The sequence below is a fragment of the Rosa rugosa genome, chromosome 6 (genome assembly GCF_958449725.1).
Source record: "Rosa rugosa chromosome 6, drRosRugo1.1, whole genome shotgun sequence".
NCBI lineage: Eukaryota > Viridiplantae > Streptophyta > Magnoliopsida > Rosales > Rosaceae > Rosa > Rosa rugosa.
The window spans coordinates 38,252,823-38,274,778 of NC_084825.1; the positions used below are offsets into that span (position 1 = coordinate 38,252,823).

At 39.2% G+C, this 21,956-nt stretch overlaps 1 protein-coding gene and 1 pseudogene across 1 annotated transcript; both read left to right on the forward strand.

Moving 5' to 3' along the window:
* Positions 1 to 7,324: 7,324 nt before the first annotated feature.
* LOC133715825 (hevamine-A-like) lies at positions 7,325 to 9,705 on the forward strand (annotated as a pseudogene).
* Positions 9,706 to 20,758: 11,053 nt separating this feature from the next.
* On the forward strand, positions 20,759 to 21,823 carry LOC133714371 (hevamine-A-like). The gene has a single exon (XM_062140468.1). It carries the CDS (start codon positions 20,824 to 20,826, stop codon positions 21,715 to 21,717), a length of 894 nt encoding a protein of 297 aa, XP_061996452.1. The 5' UTR covers positions 20,759 to 20,823; the 3' UTR covers positions 21,718 to 21,823.
* Positions 21,824 to 21,956: the final 133 nt, after the last annotated feature.

Below are 21,956 nucleotides of genomic sequence, written 5' to 3' on the forward strand. Positions count from 1 at the left end.
TAAGAAACTTCTCAGGCACGGACTCTTAGCAAAACCACAAGGCTTCACCATCAGTATGAATCAATTTTTCCCTATAAAAGCTCCATGCTTTTGTAGACACTATCATTGATAGGAGTACAAAGTGTGACGTTTTTAATATGTATTTTCCTTCATTTGGCTAAGTTATTCTCTTAAAATTACTAACTCTAACATAGTTTCTGGTTTTAGGTACTTCAAGGTCGGAAATGTAGAAAATGTTGTAAATGATAATGACTATTCATGCAATAGGTATTGCTTAATGTATGCGATTGACAGACTCGTAATGTGTGCGATTGACATACTTGTAATGTGCGATTGACAGACTCGTAATGTATGCGATTGACATACTTGTAATGTGCGATTGATTAGTATAGCTATTATGTATTGCCTTTTGTATACATGATGTAACCCTATATAAACCTCATGGTGAGATGAATACAAGATATATACAATTTTTCCAATTCTCTACAACACGTTATCAGCACGAGCCCTAACCACTAGAAAAAAACCAAACCAGAAAATTCTTCAAAACCTGCCACTGCCACCTTCTAGCCTCACTGCCGCAGCTCCTAGCCCAAGCTAGCCTCTCCTGCGCACCTACCCCTGCAGCACCTACGCGCCCCTGCGCACGCATCCCTGCTGGCCCTGCAGCACCAACACACACTGACTGCATCCTTCTCCTTTCCTGTGCACGTCCGTCTGCTTACAGGCTCCGAAACATCTAGTTCGGAACCTCAGATCAAAATCCTTTCTTCATCCGAGTTGTTCGTCTCTGTCTCTTCCATCTGACCTCCTAATTTCAGCCTTATCGGAGTTATTTTGAGACCGGTACAACAATCAAAGTGAAAGCTGTTCAGAAGAGAATCTGCTCCGAATTTCAACACGTAAGTTTTGTAATTAAGGTTGCTGCTTTCTTGTATTTTAAGTTCTTTTTATTTTTTGCACAATTTTGGAATATATGAACAGGATTTTGAGTATTTAATAAAGCGGAATTATGGGGATTCACGCTTAACGAACTAAGAGTGTTTGTATGAACTAAGAGTGTTCATAATGCTCGGACTAAGAGCGTCAGCAAACATCAAATTGTGACCATATTAAACATCATTGTTCGGTATAATCCAAATATTCTTGGAAATCGATTTCTTGGTAGCATTAAGGCTCGGAAATCTTATATTAGTTGCCCTGGAAGTTTGTACTCTGAAACTAATCTATTCTCCTTTGTCTTTGAATGTCGAATGCAAACGTGCAAAAACTCGACTTCACTAAACCAGATTCAAATGACATTTGTTATCACCGATGGGTGAATGACGTCAAGAATCACCTCACTACTAATGAGATTCTGTGGAAAAGAGCTCACAGACTAAAGATTAATTGAGAAAAATCCTCTCAACCTTCCCCGTCTCAGCGTTAATGATTGCCAAGCAATAGGCTTGTGTGCAAAGCTAGATGGATTACGAGGTTTCATCAACTTATGTCAGTTACTGAGAAAGCTAACAACATACTCGTGAAAAACTATAATTCAAAGGCCCGTTGGAACTAAGAGCGTTCACGAGGCGAATTATAATAGCGCACCTAAAGAAGGGCGCAAGGAGTGGAACCCAAAAACTTATGGGCCAACAAAATGGACGTGTGGGTTCATACAACCGCCCTACAAAGGAAGGAAAACCGCGAGATTGATAAGCGGACAAGTGGCAACATTGGCCAACGTGGGAGAGCCAAAACAGGCGCCGCCGGTAGTGGTGGTGTCGCCACCAACGTCCATGGAGGATGTCCAAATGCACAAGGTGCATCTCAATTAATGGGTGAGGTAATGCTATAGATGTGGATCTTTAAAGCATTGGTTTAAGCACTAGAATGCGAGTGGAAAAACAACGCTGCACAATACAAGTGTATAAAGATATGAGAGAGCATGAGGCTCATCTCGCAGCTGAAGGAGATGATGGAAATGACAATGACGTCAATCTCATCATTACAGACTTCAAATCTGGCTGGCGAGGAAAACAACCATGTTGATGCCGCAGATTTTGATTAAATAGTCTTTTATTTTTCCAAGAATCATGTAATGGCAATTATGCCTTAATTAATAAATGACAATTTTGTATTAACTCTTTCTCAAGTGGCGCATCCAATGAAGTATGATGTCTAGGAAAGTAATTGAGATTAGTGGTACTTAAGAGAGTCTCGCTCCACCGACATCTCTCTCTACTTCTCTGGTCATATTTGATTGGAGTTACCAAACGGATTGAGTGACTACAATCTGTCTAAATTTGACTTTTATTTTTTGGATTAAACTTTGGTTAAGAAACTTTGATGTAATCATTGGCTATTAATAAAGTGTCGATTCTTTTACTTAATGTCTTGGACATACCTTAATTCGAACTTTATTTGAAAGATATAAGAGCCAATGGTTTTCATGTAGAAACACATTGTGAGAATGGACAAGAGTTCCTTTGCATCACCTCTAATGACTACGGGCATAAACTAGTATTAGAAACTTATGTGTCGCTCTAGTGCGTTGTATGCAACCACTATTCTAGTCATTGAATCCAACCATGTCATGAGAGACGACTTATGGGATTCTGACACATATAGGCTTTGCCATGACAGTTTGGGACACCCAAGTCGTGACATGATGATCCGTGTATTAAAAGACTTCACACAGACATCCATTTTCAGAAAGAAGAAAAGTAAGAACCAAGAATGGTTCGAGGAGCTGCACATGCGCCTCATGGCGCCATGATTGTGCAAGACCGGCCACACATGGCCGGCGCCGCCTACCCCCTGCGGCAAATACATGGCATTGACGCCATAAACCCTAATTCAACTCCTCTCTCTACTTCTCAAGTCCATGTGACATTGTGGCTTAACCAAAACCTTCATTGGTTGATTATAAGGCCCATGTTTCGTTCTGTAAAGCCTGTTCTTTAGGATTGAGACCATCCTATGCAAAGGAGATTGAGGAAATAATTCCATTCTTACAAAGAATCTAAGGGAATTCTGTGGATTTGATCAACCAACTTGCGGACCGTATAGATGTTTTATGGTGTTGGTTGATACGTAAACACGCTGGTCACGTGTTATGCCATTATCCACTCGTAATGCTGCTTATACTACACTCCTAGCACATAACATATGGCTACGGGCTCACTACCCAGATCATCCAATTCAGTCAATTTGACTTGATAATGCTAGAGAGTTTACATCGAAAATTTTCGATGACTATTGCATATCATTGGGTATTGATATCAAGTATCATATTCCCATGTACACACCCAATTGGTCTCGCGGAAAAGCCATCATTAAAAGACTACGATGGTAGCCCGAACTTTGGTAATGCGCACCAATATTTCCGCTTGGGTTATGCAATATCGCATGCAGCTATGCTAATTCGTCTACGACTCATAGCAGCCACTCAACTTTTATTTGCGTTACAGCTAGTAACTGGGTTCGAGTCTAATATCTCGTACTTATGCATATTTGAGTGTGCGGTTTATGTGCCAATTGCGCCGCCACAGCGCATCAACATGAGTCATTGCAATGAATGCATATATATATATATATATATAGTTGGAGACTCATGTCCAACACAAATATATATATATATATATATATATATATATATATATATATATATATATATATTTGTGTTGGACATGAGTCTCCAACTATAAGTCCGCTATGTAGAATCCTTGACAGGCGATCTTTTTTTCGCTGGATTTGCGGATTGTCAATTTGATGAGACAGTCTTCCCGTCGTTAGGGGGAGATTAGAACATCAACGTTCAACAGAAACGACAGGAATTGTCGTGGTCTGTCCCCACTATGTCTCATCTTGATCCCCTAAAAGTGATGAGATCACATATACCTGCTGCAAACATGCCTGCAAGGATTGATGTCCCCACAAGAGGACATGGTGCCACCCAGAGAAGATGGGTACGGCACCACCACCATGGATAGTGGTATGGTGACGCCACAAGGAGGTATAATGGCGTCATAGGCCATGGGTTCCGCTAGAGAGCGTAGGAGACCCATAGGTTTGATGGATTCTTGCCCTAAGAAGAGAGCGAGTTTGGCACAACTTGATCCATTGATCATTGATACTCAAAATCCGTCTCATGAGAATATTTTGGATTGTGGTTATGTCCAAGAGACATCGTTGGGGGACGCCTCAATGTTAGAACCAATTCCTGAGAATATAGAGATCTCTACGAACTACACTAGTGTACATGAAGACGTGGAATTGTTGAGACCAATGACATCGAACCTTACTCCGTTGAAGAATGCCAACGTAGAGAAAATTGGCCTAAATGGAAAGATGTGATCCAGGTTGAATTGGATTCACTAACAAAGAGGAAGGATTTCGGGCCTGAGATGCCAACACCTCCTAACATAAAACCTGTTGACATTAATAGGTCTTCGTTAGATAGCGTGATGAGAAAAAGAGATGATAATCTCGCCTTATGGCGCAAGGCTTCTCACAAAACGCCCTGGAATCGACTACGAGAAGACATATTCTCTCGTAATGGATGTCATTGCACTCCACTACCTTGTCAGTTTGGTAGTTTCCAAATAACTGAACATGCAGCTTACGAATGTGGTCACTACGTATCTTTATGGAGATCTAGATACTGAATATAATGAAGGTTCTTGTGAACTTCATTTACCCAAGTCAAGTGGCTCTAGACCACGGAGCGCGTTTGCAACGAGGTTGAAACGCTCACTAAAATGACTACTTGATTGGGAAAGGATATGATGAACTATGCCTACGCGTTTCCATGACAAGTTCCGGATTTGCAATTGTGGCGGTTTATGTTGATAAACATAATTGGAACCCTTGAGAGTTAAGGGAAACCGCTGAACACCTGAAATCCGAGTTTGAGAGGAAGGACCTTGGGAGATCGAACACGGTTTTGTCTAGATTTAGAACTTGTATACCGTGTCAATAGATGCTTAGGCATTTTGATAAAGTCAAAGATGCACTCCCATGGTCGTCCGTAGTCTTGGCCCTAAAAGGGATCCGTTTCGTCCCAGGGATGATGTCGAAGACATGTTAATAGCAGAAGTGCTTACTTATGTACAATAGGCGCATTATTGTACTTAGCACAATACAAGACCGGACACCTCAATTGTTATGAACTTGTTGGCTAGATATAGCCCTGCGCCAACGCAACGCCATTGGACTGGTATAAAGGCAATCTTTCGTTACTTAAAATGTACGCTAGATATGGGCTTGTTCTATCCCTACAGAGAGAAAAGAAATGACAGAAGTGTGGGACCGGACCCCACAAGGCAAAATGCCACCTTCCGTGCTCCTCCTCCCCTCCATCAAAATGACAACGATGTCTTGATGGGTTTTGCTGATTCAGGGTATCTCTCTGACCCTCACAAAGGTCGCTCCCAAACGGGTTATGTCTTTACCATGGGAAGCACAACGATATCTTAGAGGTCTACAAAGTAGACCCTTGTTGCTACTTCCTCAAATCATGCAGAGATTATTGCTCTACATGAAGCCATGCGAGAATGCATATGGTTAAGGTCTGTAATGAGACACATTCGAGGAACTTGTGGTTTGAAGTCCACCACAGATGAACCTACATGCATTTATGAAGATAATGCAGCTTGTATTGATCAAATGAAATTAGGTTTCATCAAGAGTGACAACACCAAGCATATATCGCCTAAGTTCTTTTACAATCAGCAACAACAAGCACTTCTAAATATTGAAGTGAACCAAATCCGATCAGAGGATAATGTAGCGGACTTATTTACTGAGTCGTTACCAAAATCCACCTTCGAGAAACATGTGAAGAGCATCGGATTGAGAAAGTTATCCGAACTCTCATGATTGTAGCAATCAGGGGGAGATATTGACATCAGGGGGAGGCATGATGTCTACATGTTCGATCTCGAAGAGTGAATGACGTGTTGTGCTCTTTTTGTCCTTCGACCAAGGTTATTTTTGTCCCCTGGGTTTTTGTTACCTGGCAAGGTTTTTAACGAGGCAACAATCAAAGCATCATCACCAAGTTTGAGCGGCACAAGGGGGAGTGTTGAAGGATGTCGACTACTCCACATTCACGCACGTTGTGCTCTTTTTCTCCTTCGACCAAGGTTGTTTTTTCCCACAGGGTTTTTATTACTTGGCAAGGTTTTTGACGAGACAACTTAGAAGCGCATAGCAGAGGCAACACTATTGACATGGAATATCCAAGGGGGAGTGTTGTAAATGATAATGACTATTCATGCAATAGCTATTGCTTAATGTATGCGATTGACAGACTCGTTATGTGTGCGATTGACATACTTGTAATGTGCGATTGACAGACTCGTAATGTATGCGATGACATACTTGTAATGTGCGATTGATTAGTATAACTATTATGTATTGCCTTTTGTATACATGATGTAACCCTATATAAACCTCATGGTGAGATGAATACAAGATATATACAATTTTTCCAATTCTCTACAACAGAAAAGAGGCGAAAAAAACAGAAATGAGCATAAATGAAGGATAAGTCATTTTAGAAACTTTCCTTTATCATTTTAGGAAATATTTCCTATTTTGTTTTAGGGAACTTTCTTCCTTTGAACTTTCCTATTTCTGATTTTTCTGTTTTAAATAGAGAATTTAGAAGTTCATCCCATTGAGGACTCTTGAGTGATGAAATCAAGGAAACTTGAAGGAGAAGAAGACTTACATAAATAAGGAGGAATTCAAGGAGTTTTATTTACATAAATTCTCCTTATTTCCTGGAGATAATAGGGAAGTGTTTATATTTAATATTTATTCCTATTTATCTTATTTCCTACTGGTTATAGACTCTAATTAATTTATGATTTTCCTTTATTATAGGAGTTCGTTGTGTGCACAACTCTTGGAAGAAGAAATTAATGCAATTCAAAGGAGGGAAAGGTGGAGTCTGCAGTGTAAAATTCTAGGAAATTTAAGAGGATATGTCATGTGGTCCTTATGGAATAAAATTCAAAGGAGGGAAAGGTGGAGTTGGAAGAAGAAATTAATGCAATTCAAATGAGGGAAAGGTGGAGTTGGAAGAAGAAATTAATGCAATTCAAAGGAGGGAAAGGTGGATTCTGCAGTGTAAAATGGGAAAGGTGGAGTTGGAAGAAGAAATTAATGCAATTCAAAGGAGGGAAAGGTGGATTCTGCAGTGTAAAATGGGAAAGGTGGAGTTGGAAGAAGAAATTAATGCAATTCAAAAGAGGGAAAGGTGGATTCTGCAGTGTAAAATTCTAGGAAATTATGAGAAAATCAAGGAAAGTTGGAGGAGAATTCACCTCTAGATGAATGGCCAAGATCGCATAACAAGAAAGGAGGATTCCTCTATAAATAGCAGCCATTCTTTATGTCAAAACCATCACTTATTGACGCAAAATTCAGTTCATTAGCCGAGCTCTCCTCTCTCCAAAACCCTCTCCAAAAATTCAGAAAAAGCCTCTGTCGTGAAGAGCTTTAGGACTTCTCCAAGGCTGTTCGTGTTCTTGAAGGTCTAGCTGTGTATTCTCTTGACGTTCTCCAAGCTTCCTTGAAGATCAAAAAGTGTAATTCATGGCCCTTATTTTTGTTTTCGTACTCTTTAGCATTGAATTTCATATTTTGATTATGAACTTTGTTGTTGGAGTTGGATTTTTGTTAAGAACGAGTTTATGTTAGTAATTTTCATATTCATTTCTTTATGTTCTTGAATTGTTTATGATATCTTTACAATCTGATTTCGTGCCATCCTTTTATATCTTTAAGCATATGATTTTGGTTGAACAATGATATTAATCTGCAGGTTAATAAAGCCAAATTTGTGTACTAATTCACCTAATCATTTTAGGGCAGAAATTAAAGTGGTAAAGACTATGAACAATGGTCTAGATTATATGCTACATGTTTCGTGCGTTTGTAACTTTTATGGATGCATACATGTTTGGATTCAGAATTCTAATTGTAATTAATGATTCATATTTAACGTTGACGGTTGCACTTCAGTATTAACGTAATGTTTTATATGAAATATTTTAAGTTATGAACTTTTCCTAACTTAGGAGATTAAAAAGAAGAATTAAAGTAGTACTCAATTTCTTTATACTTGTACTTCAAATTCATTTCTGATATTTAGTGTTGGCACGATTTTAGGTTGTATAGATTGAAACAACTCGTTGCATGTTGATATGGTTTGAAAATTCTGATTTGAGTGTGAAGAAGTCGATCATATGTATATAATTATCTCTTTGTTTTATTTTGTAGGAACTTAGAAACTAAAAGTTGAATCCCCCCCTTTTATGGCGTGTTTCTTGTGTAAATTTGTAGATAAATACTTGTTAATACTTGTTTTAATAATTTCTAATTTAAATTGACCCATCTTTGTAGGAGTACCCTCAATTCTCGGTTAGAACGATTCCTACTTGCTTATATACTAACGAATGACAACATGGTTTTAAATTATAGGTACTTTCGGCGACATCAACAATAACTAAGAAGTAACAAGGAAAGAACTATACCTAGCTAATCAAATTCCAGTGCAGAATGGCACCAAAGTTGGGGATTTCACTGGCATTCCTCATTTCAGTAACTCTAGCACTACAAATTGGAGCCAATGCCGCAGTCATTGCGATTTACTGGGGTCAAAATGGGAACGAGGGTACCTTGGAAGAGACCTGTGGCACAGGCAACTATGACTATGTGAACATAGCTTTTCTCCCAACATTCGGCAATGGCCAGACTCCCATGATAAACCTAGCCGGACATTGTGATCCTTCCACTAATGGCTGCACCGGTTTGAGCTCCGACATTAAGTCGTGCCAAGCAAAAGGGGTCAAGGTGATTCTTTCGATTGGAGGAGGAGCAGGGAGCTACTACCTCACATCTAAAGAGGATGCTAAGCAGGTTGCAATCTATTTGTGGAACAATTTCTTGGGAGGAACTTCATCTTCTCGCCCTCTTGGTGACGCTGTTTTGGATGGAATTGATTTTGATATCGAGGGAGGAACAAACCTACATTGGGATGACCTCGCTACATTTCTCTCTGCATACAGCAATCAAGGTAAGAAGGTTTACTTGACCGCAACGCCCCAGTGCCCTTTCCCTGATGCTTAGGTTGGAGGTGCCCTCAAGACGGGCCTTTTTGACTACGTTTGGGTCCAATTCTACAACAACCCTCCATGCCAATACTCGGCCGATATCAGCAACCTTGTAAGTGCATGGAAGCAGTGGGTTTCCGATATTCCGGCCACCAAGATATTCCTTGGTCTACCAGCTGCTCCTGAAGCTGCTGGAAGTGGCTTTATTCCTGTCAATGATCACACTTCTAAAGTGCTTCCAGCAATCAAAGGTGCATCCAAGTATGGAGGGGTCATGCTTTGGTCCAAGTATTATGATGATCAGACTAAATACAGTGCTTCCATCAAGAACTACCTCTAGCTAAAAGTCTAAATCACACTCGTACTGTTGTTTGTGATATTTTTGTATTTCTACTTTTATCACTATTATGCATAAAATAAACCCATGATACAGTCAAAGATAACAAGATTGAGAGAATAATTTTTATGATGATATTAAACCACATTATGTGGTGTATATAAACAGATTACAACTGTACTACAACTAGTTGTATCCTACTGTACTTACACTACAACAATATCTTGTAATCTATTCCTAATATGGAACTATGACTCATGCTAACACTCCCCCTCAAGTTGGCGCATATACATCAACCATGCCAACTTGCTTAGTGAGTCATAAAATGTCTTCCTGGAAACTCCTTTGGTAAGTATATCTGCAAGTTGTTCTTCAGTTGGAACAAAAGGAAAGCTAATAATTTTGGCATCTAGCTTCTCCTTTATAAAGTGACGATCAACCTCCACATGCTTAGTACGATCATGCTGTACTGGATTCTGTGATATGTCAATAGCTGCCTTGTTGTCACAATACAACTGCATGGTATTTTTGAGTTTGAAACCCAGATCACGTAACAGATTTCTCAGCCACAACAATTCACACACTCCATGAGCCATACCTCTATACTCGGCCTTAGCACTAGAACGTGCCACAACTTTCTGCTTCTTACTCTTCCATGTAACCAAATTACCTCCCACAAAGGTAAAGTAACTTGATGTCGACCTCCTGTCTGTAATATTTCCAGCCCAATTTGCATCTGTGAAGCCACAAACCTCAAGAGTGTTGTTATGTTTAGAAAACAGCACTCCCTTTCCTGGAGCTGACTTCAAGTACTTCAAAATTCGCATAACAGCATCCATGTGACTCTCACTCGGGTTATGCATGAACTAACTCACCACACTTACTGCATATGCAACATCTGGTCTAGTATGAGCCAAATAAATCAAGCGCCCAATCAACCTCTGATAGTGAGCTCGATCAGTCGGTACCTGGTCAGGATACTCAGCTAAACAATGGTTATGCTCAATAGGAGTATCAACAGGTCTGCAATCCAACAAACCTATCTCTGTCAACAAGTCAAAGACGTACTTCCTCTGGCACAGATAGATTCCTTCTCTCCCCCTGGCTACCTCAATTCCTAAGAAGTACTTAAGTTCACCCAAGTCCTTCATCTCGAACTCAGAGGCTAGCTGTCTCTGCAGTCTATCCATCTCAACAGTATCATTGCCAGTAATTACCATATCATCCACATAAATAATTAGAGTTGTTACCTTCCCTTGTTGATGCTTGAGGAACAAGGTATGGTTTGAGTTGCTCTGTCTGTCACCAACCTTCTGCATGAACTGTGAAAATCTTCCAAACCAAGCACGAGGTGACTGTTTGAGACCATACAGAGATTTTCTCAATCTGCATACAAAATCACCAGGAGAAGCAACTACATACCCAGGTGGAAGGCTCATGTACACTTCCTCGGCTAACTCTCCATGAAGAAATGCATTCTTGACATCAAACTGTCGGAGTGGCCAGTTTAAACTAGCAGCAAATGAGAGCAGAACCCGAATAGTGTTCATCTTGGCAACAGAAGCAAATGTTTCATCGTAGTCTATACCATACGTCTGAGTAAACCCCTTTGCTACAAGGCGTGCTTTGTACCGATTCACTGATCCATCTTCATTATGCTTCACGGTAAACACCCAACGACAACCTACAACCTTCTTGCCTGGTGGTGGAGGCATAAGTTGCCAAGTATTGTTTTTCTACAACGCCTCCATCTCTTCCTCCGTTGCCTTCCTCCACTTTGGATCCCCCAATGCATCTTGCACTTTGTTCGGTACTGATACAGCAGATATTTGATTCACAAATGATTCATATGACTTAGACAACCTCCTAGTAGACATATAGTTGGCTACTGGATATTTTGATTTGGCAGTGAGAGTAGGTTCATATCTTTTGGCTGATTGACCTCGAGTGGTCCTATTTGGTAACACATATTGCTCAACATTAGACTCACTACTACTAGTACCAATGGATGGACATACCTCAAACGGATGATCTTCAGTACCAGGAAGCAGTGGGTCAGGGGTAGAAGCGATAGTAGGAGGGGCAGTTGTGTCTTCAACCTCATTCTCAGTGATTGAAACTGATGCCTGGATGTCTGGAGCTTCTGCTGCTGGAGGTGGCGGTAAGCTAATAGTCTCAACTGGATCCGTCAAAATACCTCCTGGCTGTGTGACTTCTGCTCCTCTTTCTGATTCCTCCCCCTCTCCATGATACAGCTCTTCAAAATATGAGTTCTCCCCCTGAAAAGCTGTTTCTGAAGATGAAAAATAGCTCATGTCCTCAAAAAAGGTAACATCTATAGTAACGTAGTAGTTTCTGGTAGGTGGATGATAACACTTGTACCCTTTCTGATAGCCTCCATATCCAACAAACACACACTTAAGAGCTCGGACATCCAACTTAGACCGCTGGGGTTAGGAATATGAACAAAAGTAACACAACCAAAGACACGAGCTGGAAGATTATGAAATGAAGGTAAGGAGACATGAGATGCAAGAACCTCAAATGGAATTTTTCCCTGAAGGACACTAGATGGAAGACGATTGATAAGATGAGAGGAAGCGTGTACAGCATCGCCCCAAAGATACTTAGGCATATGAGCACTAAAAAGAAGGGCACGAGCCATATCAAGTAAATTACGGTTTTTCCTTTCGGACACTCCATTTTGTTCTGGTGTGTGTGGACATGTGGTTTGGTGAACAATCCTATGGGTTTGAAAAAACTCTTGGAAAACATGATTAACATATTCTCCCCTATTGTCAGAACGAATGACTTTAATGGTGCTATGGAGAGTACGAAAAGTTTGAAAGGCTGGAAAGACTTCATGTTTGGTTTTAAGAAGAGCAACCCATGACAGTCTCGTACAATCATCAATAAACAACACAAAGTATCTCATACCCGATACAGTAGGCTCTCTAGAAGGTCCCCAAACATCAGAATGAATCAACTCAAAAGGAATAATACTTTTATAGAAACACTAGGAGAATAAGTAGCACGATGACTCTTGGCCAAAACACATGTTTCACAAAGTAAAACAGACTCATCCACACCAATAAACAGAGTAGGCATGGTTTTTCTCATAAGACTAAAGGATGGATGCCCTAAACGGCGATGCCACAACCAAATTTCACTTAGCTTATCAGAATTCGAAGTCAAAGCGGCGCGAGACTGTACTCCTGGTTTCTCCCCTGCGTATGTTTAATCCAGATGGAACAATCTGCCCCTCAGATACCCCTGACCGACTATCTCCCTGGTGAGAAGATCCTGAAAAATCACATACATAGGATAAAAGGTTACGGAACATTGAGACTCAGTATTCAACTGTGGAACAGATATCAAATGATGAGACAAGTCAGGCACATATAACACATTATGAAGTTCTAAGGTGGGAGTAATACGAACTGACCCTGACCCTAACACAGGAAAGGCCTCACCATTGGCATTAGTTACATAGGACACTGGTGGGGAAGACAAGTCAGTAAAAGACGATTTATCATAAGTCATATGATTAGAGGCACCAGAATCAATAATCCATGTATCAGAACCAACAAAGTTAGAAACCTTTAAAGCCATACCAATCTTACCACGACCAGCTATAGAGGCCGTAGAAGCAGCCCCACCTCCAATATGATGATCATGTCCGGCCACGCCATAGAAGTCTGGTTCTTGGATCAACTGAACCGCAGTTGCCTTTGCCTTAGGACGATAACCTTTCTTTTTGGGGTACCCATTCAGCTTCCAACAAGTCTCTCGAACATGTCCAAGGTCATTGCAATAAGAGCATTGAGGACGGGGCCGGTTAGTGAATCCTGGTGGAGGACCTTGCTGATGCAGGGGAACTGAACTCTGCTGCTGAATGAAGGGTGCAGGTGACTTGGCCTGGATGGCTAGGCTAGACACTTCAACCTGTGCATGTTTGACACTTTCCTGTTGAGACTCATCCTTACGAATGTATGTGAAAGCTGTGTTTAGGCTGGGTGGGTCTGTCATTCTGAGTAATTCTCCCTTGGCACTGCTATGCTTCTCATCAAGCCCTCTCAAGAATACATGAACCCTTTCAAGTTCCTTCTCCTTCTGGTACCACACAAGATCTTCCTGAATCTTGATCTTGCAAGGACGCTTCTGATCAATTTCAACCCATACATTCTTCAGCTTGGTGAAATACACAGCTACTGGTTGCCCATTCTGTTGCATACTGGAAGCTTTGCACATCAATTCATTTGTATACAGATCCCCCAATGTCTTCCATATTTCTTCAGTAGGCTCACACTCTTCTACCAACTGTAGCACATCTTCAATCATAGCTTTGAATAAGATCGCCATCACAAATCCATCATCATCCTCCCACTTAGTATAGGCATCCACATCCTCCTCACTAGGAGCTTTGGTTGTTCCAGTCACATGCCCCATCTTGTGTATGCCACGAAGATGGACAGACATAATCTTCTTCCACGTTCGAAAGTTGGTACCATTGAGTTTCGTACCCCCAAAAGAACCTCCATCTGAACTTCGGACAGAAACCTCAACCTTTTGGATCTCATTGGATCTCATTGATCTTGGAACTCTGACCTTCTCTGTCATCACCACCCATTGCAATAATACAATAGAACGAAAAACACACAAATCCCAAAGTACGCAGCGGAAATAAGAATAACAGATGACTCCAAAAATAATAGTAACATGTTTTTTTTGTTTTTTGTTTTTTTTTTTTATAACTGTTGGAGTTGACTGGGCTGTTGAGGCGAGTTGACTGGGAGATCGTGACGCCGGACTGGGAGATCGAATTATGGGTTGACCGAGTTATGGGTTGACCGAGTTGAGGCGAGTTGACTGGGAGATCGTGACGCCGGACTGAGTCGGACTGGGAGATCTGTGGGTTGCGATGAAGTGCAAAATCTGGTCGATCTTTGGAGAGCGATGAACTGAAGATCTACGAGGAGCGACGGCGGTCTGGGCAGAGCAGCGAAGTCTGGGCTGCGAACTGAATAATCCGGTTGGGTTGAGCAGCGAAGTCTGGGCTGCGAACTGAATAATCCGGTCGACGCACAGTCTGGCGTGATCTGAACGGAAGATCAAATCGGGGCACAGTCGGGAACTGCAGATGGATTATGTTTGGAACTGAGCACGTAACGGAACTGCTGATGGATTATGTTTGGCTCAGATGGAACTGCAGTTGGCTCAGTTGGCTGGACGGCGCTGAAAAAGACGAACTGGACAGGCTGATCTTTGGCGCCGGAGGAAGACGAGGGCGGTTTGGAGAGACGAGGCCGGTCTATATGACGTCCAAGAAGAAGATAACTCTGATACCAAGTCAAAGATAACAAGATTGAGAGAATAATTTTTATGATGATATTAAACAACATTCTGTGGTGTATATAAACAGATTACAACTGTACTACAACTAGTTGTATCCTACTGTACTTACACTACAACAATATCTTGTAATCTATTCCTAATATGGAACTCATGCTAACAGATACCATACCAAATACCAGAATAACTTAAATTTAAAAAAAGGTAACAGTTGCTAATTCAACACAATATCAGCTGTTGACTGAATCTTCTATAGACAGCAAAGAAAGCAACCCCAATTGGTCTTTATCATACTGCAAGTTCTCGCTACTCAGCATTCACCCTACGGTGTAATTCTCAAAATATTTCTCACTCACCTCTTGCATGTGCTTTCATCGGCTCGTGGTACCATACATGTGCAAAGTTACCATTACAAAGTCTTTATTGCTTTGAGGACATATTATTATTCTTGAAATTGATTTTCGGCCAGTAAACCGGAGAAAATGAAATTGGTTTAGAGAAACATGACGACGAAACTTCTCTAATTTAGATACGCTTGCCCCAATCATGCAACTCAGTTTGGTCGTATATAATTGTGGTTTGCTTATAAAACAAGTATATTCTGCCTGGGATTCCTGTGTGCCCATAGTACAACGTCATTTTCATTATAAATTATTAGAGTCCTTTGGTGCTCAAAAAAGTTAAGACAAATATCCGTGCAAAGTTAGAAACAGTACATATAACATGGAACCCACTCAACCTAGCAAATTCAAGATGCTTGCAATGAAAGCCGCATCCATCTACGGCTCTATCATGTTGTGCAACGTAAGTGTAAAATGCAATTCGATTCGATTGAGAGTAGGTGTAAAAAGTCGAGTCCATCTACGCATTTACAGATCACGGAGACTTGACTGAATACTAGAGTTAAAACTGCATTCAAGATTTATAGACAAATTCATTAAAACTCTAGTACATATTGTTTTAGAATTAGGAATAAGTGTAATTGGATCTGCTTTTTACATATCTCATTATTTGGGATGAGATCCTATACACCTCAGTTCTACAATTTGGGGTTGGAATTTGTGGTGTCAAATTCTTCTCATTGTGTAAAGCCCGTGGTAGCAACGAAATCAGGGAAATTATATAGAAAAGACAATTCTATTCTATAATATATAGTCGAGCCTCTGTTTTTCTTTAGACCCATTGTTTCACTCCGATAGTATCATACATAAATCGGGTCAATTGCCTGTATGAACCAACAAACAAGGATCCGGCTCCTCTAAATTTAGGAGTCGTGAAGTTACATGAAGTTAGTAAATTCCAAGTCATTTAAATTTATCTAATGGTTCAAGATAGAACATGTCATCAAGAGTTTTTTTTTTTTTTTTTGGCACAACCAACCAGGCATAATTGACGTTCAATCCTCAAGTTACTTTCTCAACATAGATTCCAGGTCCTATTATTAAACTATTTTCCCATTCGTTTTCCAGAAAGAAGTATAAGGAAGAGCAGCTCAACCTCCATTAGAATTAAGATACCAAACCTTAACAATTAAAATAAGAAATTTAAAAGCTTTGGAAAGTTGGCTTCCTGTGCCATCAAAAGAGAATAGCTCATGAGTAATTTATATATAGAGATTTATCAAAGTTGATTACTCCTTTCCTATTGAATCGATTGATCATATTGAGTTTCTGTGGTTACCATCAACATCAGCCAAATCATTCAAACTATATCTCTCTGTATCTGGTCTTTGTATCCTGATATTCAAATTGACTACCTGAGAATTAAGGGGGGGTGTATTGTATATGGAATTAGTGGAACTTTTAAAGAAATCTATGGAATTTAAAAGTCTGGGTGTATTCAATATAGACTTTTAACAGTCCATGAAAGTCTTGAGGTATTCAATTAGGATTTTTAAAGACTTCATGAATTCCACCAAAATCTAGAGAGTATTCAATTAGGACTTTTAAAAATGAATAAAAGTACAGAGGTATTCAAAATATCATTCATACTTACGGAATTAGAAAATCATGGATAATCATGGACTTTGTAGTGTTAACTATACATACCAAACTCCAATAATTTTCCAGCCTCCAGACCAAAGATTTGAAAAAGTCTATCAAAGTTTCCTCTTTAAAAAAAAAAAAAAAAGGTCTATCAAAGTTCTTCTCTCTACGCACGAAGAAGTTGGTCCTTCATCATCTTTCTTTCTTAATTTTTTGTTTTTTCTCTAATCTTTTATGATATCAACGTTTTTTTGATACCCAACATGTTCATTGTAGTTCTTGAATGTGATTTTTGTTTTTTTTTTTTTTTTCAATTGTGATACTTCGAACCCTAATAGCAATAAAAATGATTTATGAAACCCTAAAACCCAAATATTGTGGTCTACCCCTAAGACCTTGAATAGTGTTGCTATGGCATACTAAATTTTATCTTATTAATTAATTATTCTCATTAATTTGAATTTATATTATGGTTCAAAGAAAGGTTGAACAATTGAATTTCAATTGATTGATTTTAGATCAAGACATTGACCAATATTTGCTACAATATATGTTAATCGGCAAACAAAATTGATGAGAATAATTAACCATAAACATCAAGTGATCTATATTGCATATTTATGTTGTTGGGAGATTAGGAATGAGAACAAACTCGCTAGACAGACTAACGATCATTCATTTGAGTCAATTTCTATTAGAAGATACTTGAGCATTGAAGAGACAACGAGTTATTATCTTGTTTTGTGTTTGGGCTGCATTTCTTTTGTTTTTTTGTTTTTTGTTTTTATATTTTGTACATGTTAGGAAATCTATAGAAGTCATTCATAATAAAGTATATAGATTTTCATGAATCAATAAAAGTCTGTTGCTAAAATCAATGGTTTTAAGAAATCCATAACAGTCTATCAACTTTTTAAAGAGTCTGTGGACTTTTCAAAAAGTCTGTCATTTAAAAAAAGTCTACACAAATCCAAATACAATACACCCCCTTAAGAAGAGGAAGCAATTAATTTGATAGCAGGAGATATATCCTGACAGAGAATGTCAAACAACGATGAGAGATAGAGGAGATCGATCATGAAACAAAGAGATTGACGGCAATTTTTTTTTTTTTGGAAGGAGGTGTGACGGCAGTTACAAAAATAAAGGTACCTAGGTTAATTTGGCTGACATGGACAATTTCGGTTCATTTGATCAGTTAAATGGCTTGGATTTTACTAACTTCATGTAACTTCACGGCTCCTAAATTTAGAGGAGCCGGATCCAACAAACAAACTTTGCACAACTAGCTTACGTAGAAAAGATTATATGTCAATAGACTCGTGACATCCATACAGACCGGTAAAACAACAATAGCTATTGATATGATTCTCAATCAACAAGGGCAAAATGTAATGCATGTTTATGTAGCAATTGGTCAAAAAACATCTTTTGTGACTCAAGTGATGACTGCTTTATTAGAATAAGGGGAGTGCTACATACACACTCACTTGAATGTGTGTGAGCCACACTCAGACAAGTGTCAAATTCTCATGACTTTCTACTATTTAATTACACAATAACAATTAAAGCTACTTTGAATTTATTTTTTTCCATCTCTACCCCTAACCATCTTTCTCCCTCCATTTTCTACTTTCCCTCCACTATCCATATCTAGATAGAACGACTGAATTCCCATATAATCAAAACCTATGTGATTGTGAATATGCTTATAACAAAAAAATGGGTACCATTTAATAGCCTATTACGAGCATTATAAAACCCATATAATCAAACAAACTAGCCTCTCCATTCTTAACTTAACAGAAACACCAAATCCTACAGATTTGGCATACTTCAAATAATATGATCTTGCATCTTCAAGTGAAACAAATACCATAACAATGCAAGGTTCTACCGTTTCATTCTCTTCGCCATCTATGGAACCTTTATCCAAAATTACATCAGAGTCTTCAGCATTTAAGTTTAAATCAATATTTAGGCTCATGGTTCCCTAAATCAATCACCAAAAGCACACATACAATTAGAATTATCGAAGACATAGCTCAATGTAATACAATTTACCTGTAATGAGTGCGTCAAAAGAATACTGTGTTTAATAGAGTAGAGTGCACCGATCCTATATATAATGCAGACCCTTTGATCAAGCTATTGTTGATTATTTGATTTATATATGAATAAGGAAACAAACAACATAGAATAGAGTGCACAGATCCTATAATGCAGACCATCTGATCAAGCTATTGTTGATTATTGATTTATATATGAATAAGGAAACAAACAACATGTTTAATAGACTAGAGTGCACATATCCTATATATAATGCAGACCTTTTTTTTTCCGGCAAAGAATATAATGCAGACCCTTTGATCAAGCTATTTTTGATTACTTGATTTATATATGAATAAGGAAACAATCAAACTACTGATTCCCTACAAAACAGATCATATATATAGATGATTCCCTACAATCCAGTTACTGATTTCCTACAATCACGTCAAATAAAAAAGGAAATCAGGCATATAAGAGTAAGAATTACCTCACAATAGAGTACCTATATAATTAGGGACCATCATGAGTATATGTCAGTGTAAAAGGCAAAAATCGCATAAATTGATTAAGAATCTTACCTCAATGTAAAAGGCAACCCACAAAAGTAACTAAGATAGCTGGAAATTGCATCTCAGAAGCTTGTTCTTAGAAAGATCAGGGATCTCAAAAGTTTACTTTGAGATAATTAAGCCTTTTGGCGTGAGAAAATTGAAGCTTTAATTGGCTTGTGGTGGGAATGGAAAGTAGAAGGAGGAGGGTTTCCAAAACAGGGGTAGAGATGGAAAAAAATTAATTCAAAATAACTTTAATTGTTATTGTGTAATTAAATAGCAGAAAGTCATGAGAAGTTGATACTTAATTGTCTGAGTGTGGCTTACACACACACTCATTTGAGTGTGTATGTAGCACTCCCCTTAAAATAATTCAACTTTCGATGTTGGTTTCGATGACAGTATGAATTTATTATTATCAAACATGGAGAAACATGATTATATTATATTATAAATGACAAAAAATTTAAAATATATTACAAAACAGCTTGGGCAAAAACACTATAGATTGAACAAGATTAATTAAAAGTGTAAAAGCACCGATTATGAAACTAGAAATGTAAGGACTAAAAACTAGGGAGGTGGAATGAAATATATTCATTAATAAGCTTGGCAATGAACAAGAGAAAATATTCATCTCCTCTTAGCCCCTATTGAGACATTTATCGAGCACGATGTTCATTTCCTTATAAAAGAATTTCAAATTTCAACGGTAGAGGTCGGATAGAGTTAGACTCGAGACTTTTGGGCCTGCTGTACTGTTTTCTTGGCCTTCTGGCCTTCTATGAAATCCATCCATTGACCAACTTGACCCGGTCTAAAGGAAGAAGAAAGTAGACCTTGTAGAGTAGAGAAGTGAGGGGTGGCACCCATTTTTATTTTCATCACTGAACAAGGCGAAGGTATCGGAATCGGCGGAATAGTAGGGATGTGGTGGATAGTTGGCTTGTGGAGTTAGTGCACTAACTGAAACCTAGTTCTTGCACGAAATGTCCTGCTAACATAGGAGCACTCCTACTAAGAAATGGGTGTGGGTAGTTAGTTCGAACTTTCCGCCTGCCAACAATGAGTCAAAAAAATGTCCACCTCCAAACCTCAATTATCAACCTCAAAAGATTAAAATGTTAAAAAATTAGATATTTAGATTAGCAAGATATATCAAGCTAATACATTGAAGTTAATCATCACATGTCTCAAAGAAATGATATGTCCTAATATGCCGTATGCGTCAATCTGCAACCATTGGTAATTTTGATGTAAAGGCAATCCGATGGAGAATAAGAAACTTCTCAGGCACGGACTCTTCGCAAAACCACAGGGCTTCACCATCAGTACGAATCAATTTTTCCCTATAAAAGCTCCATGCTTTTGTAAACACTACCATAACTAAGAAGTAACAAGGAAAGAACTATACCTAGCTAATCAAATTCCAGCGCAGAATGGCACCAAAGTTGGGGATTTCATTGGCATTCCTCATTTCAGTAACTCTAGCACTACAAATTGGAGCCAATGCCGCAGGCATTGCGATTTACTGGGGTCAAAATGGGAATGAGGGTACCTTGGAAGAGACCTGTGCCACAGGCAACTATGACTATGTGAACATAGCTTTTCTCCCAACATTCGGCAATGGCCAGACTCCCATGATCAACCTAGCAGGACATTGTGATCCTTACACTAATGGCTGCACTGGTTTGAGCTCCGACATTAAGTCGTGCCAAGCAAAAGGGGTCAAGGTGATTCTTTCGATTGGAGGAGGAGCAGGGAGCTACTACCTCACATCTAAGGAGGATGCTAGGCAGGTTGCAATCTATTTGTGGAACAATTTCTTGGGAGGAACTTCATCTTCTCGCCCTCTTGGTGACGCTGTTTTGGATGGAATTGATTTTGATATCGAGGGAGGAACAAACCTACATTGGGATGACCTCGCTACATTCCTCTCTGCATACAGCAAAAAGGGTAAGAAGGTTTACCTGACCGCAGCGCCCCAGTGCCCTTTCCCTGATGCTTGGGTTGGAGGTGCCCTCAAGACGGGCCTTTTCGACTACGTTTGGGTCCAATTCTACAACAACCCTCCATGCCAATACTCGGCCGATCTCAGCAACCTTGTAAGTGCATGGAAGCAGTGGGTCTCCGATATTCCGGCCACCAAGATATTCCTTGGTCTACCAGCTGCTCCTGAAGCTGCTGGAAGTGGCTTTATTCCTGTCAATGATCTCACTTCTGAAGTGCTTCCAGCAATTAAAGGTTCGTCCAAGTATGGAGGGGTCATGCTTTGGTCCAAGTATTATGATGACCAGACTAAATACAGTGCTTCCATCAAGAACCACCTCTAGCTAAAAGTCTAAATCACACTCATACTGTTGTTTGTGATGTCTGTATATTTCTACTTGTATCATTATTATGCATAAATATAAACACATGTGTGCTTTCTTATACTAATTTCACTTCTCTTCAACAGCATCATGGAGTTAATCATTTTAATTTAAACTAATAAACCTTCACAAAACTTTCAAAACCCAGGAATATTGACATCTTCCCACGATACCATACCAAATACTTAAATTTAAAAAAA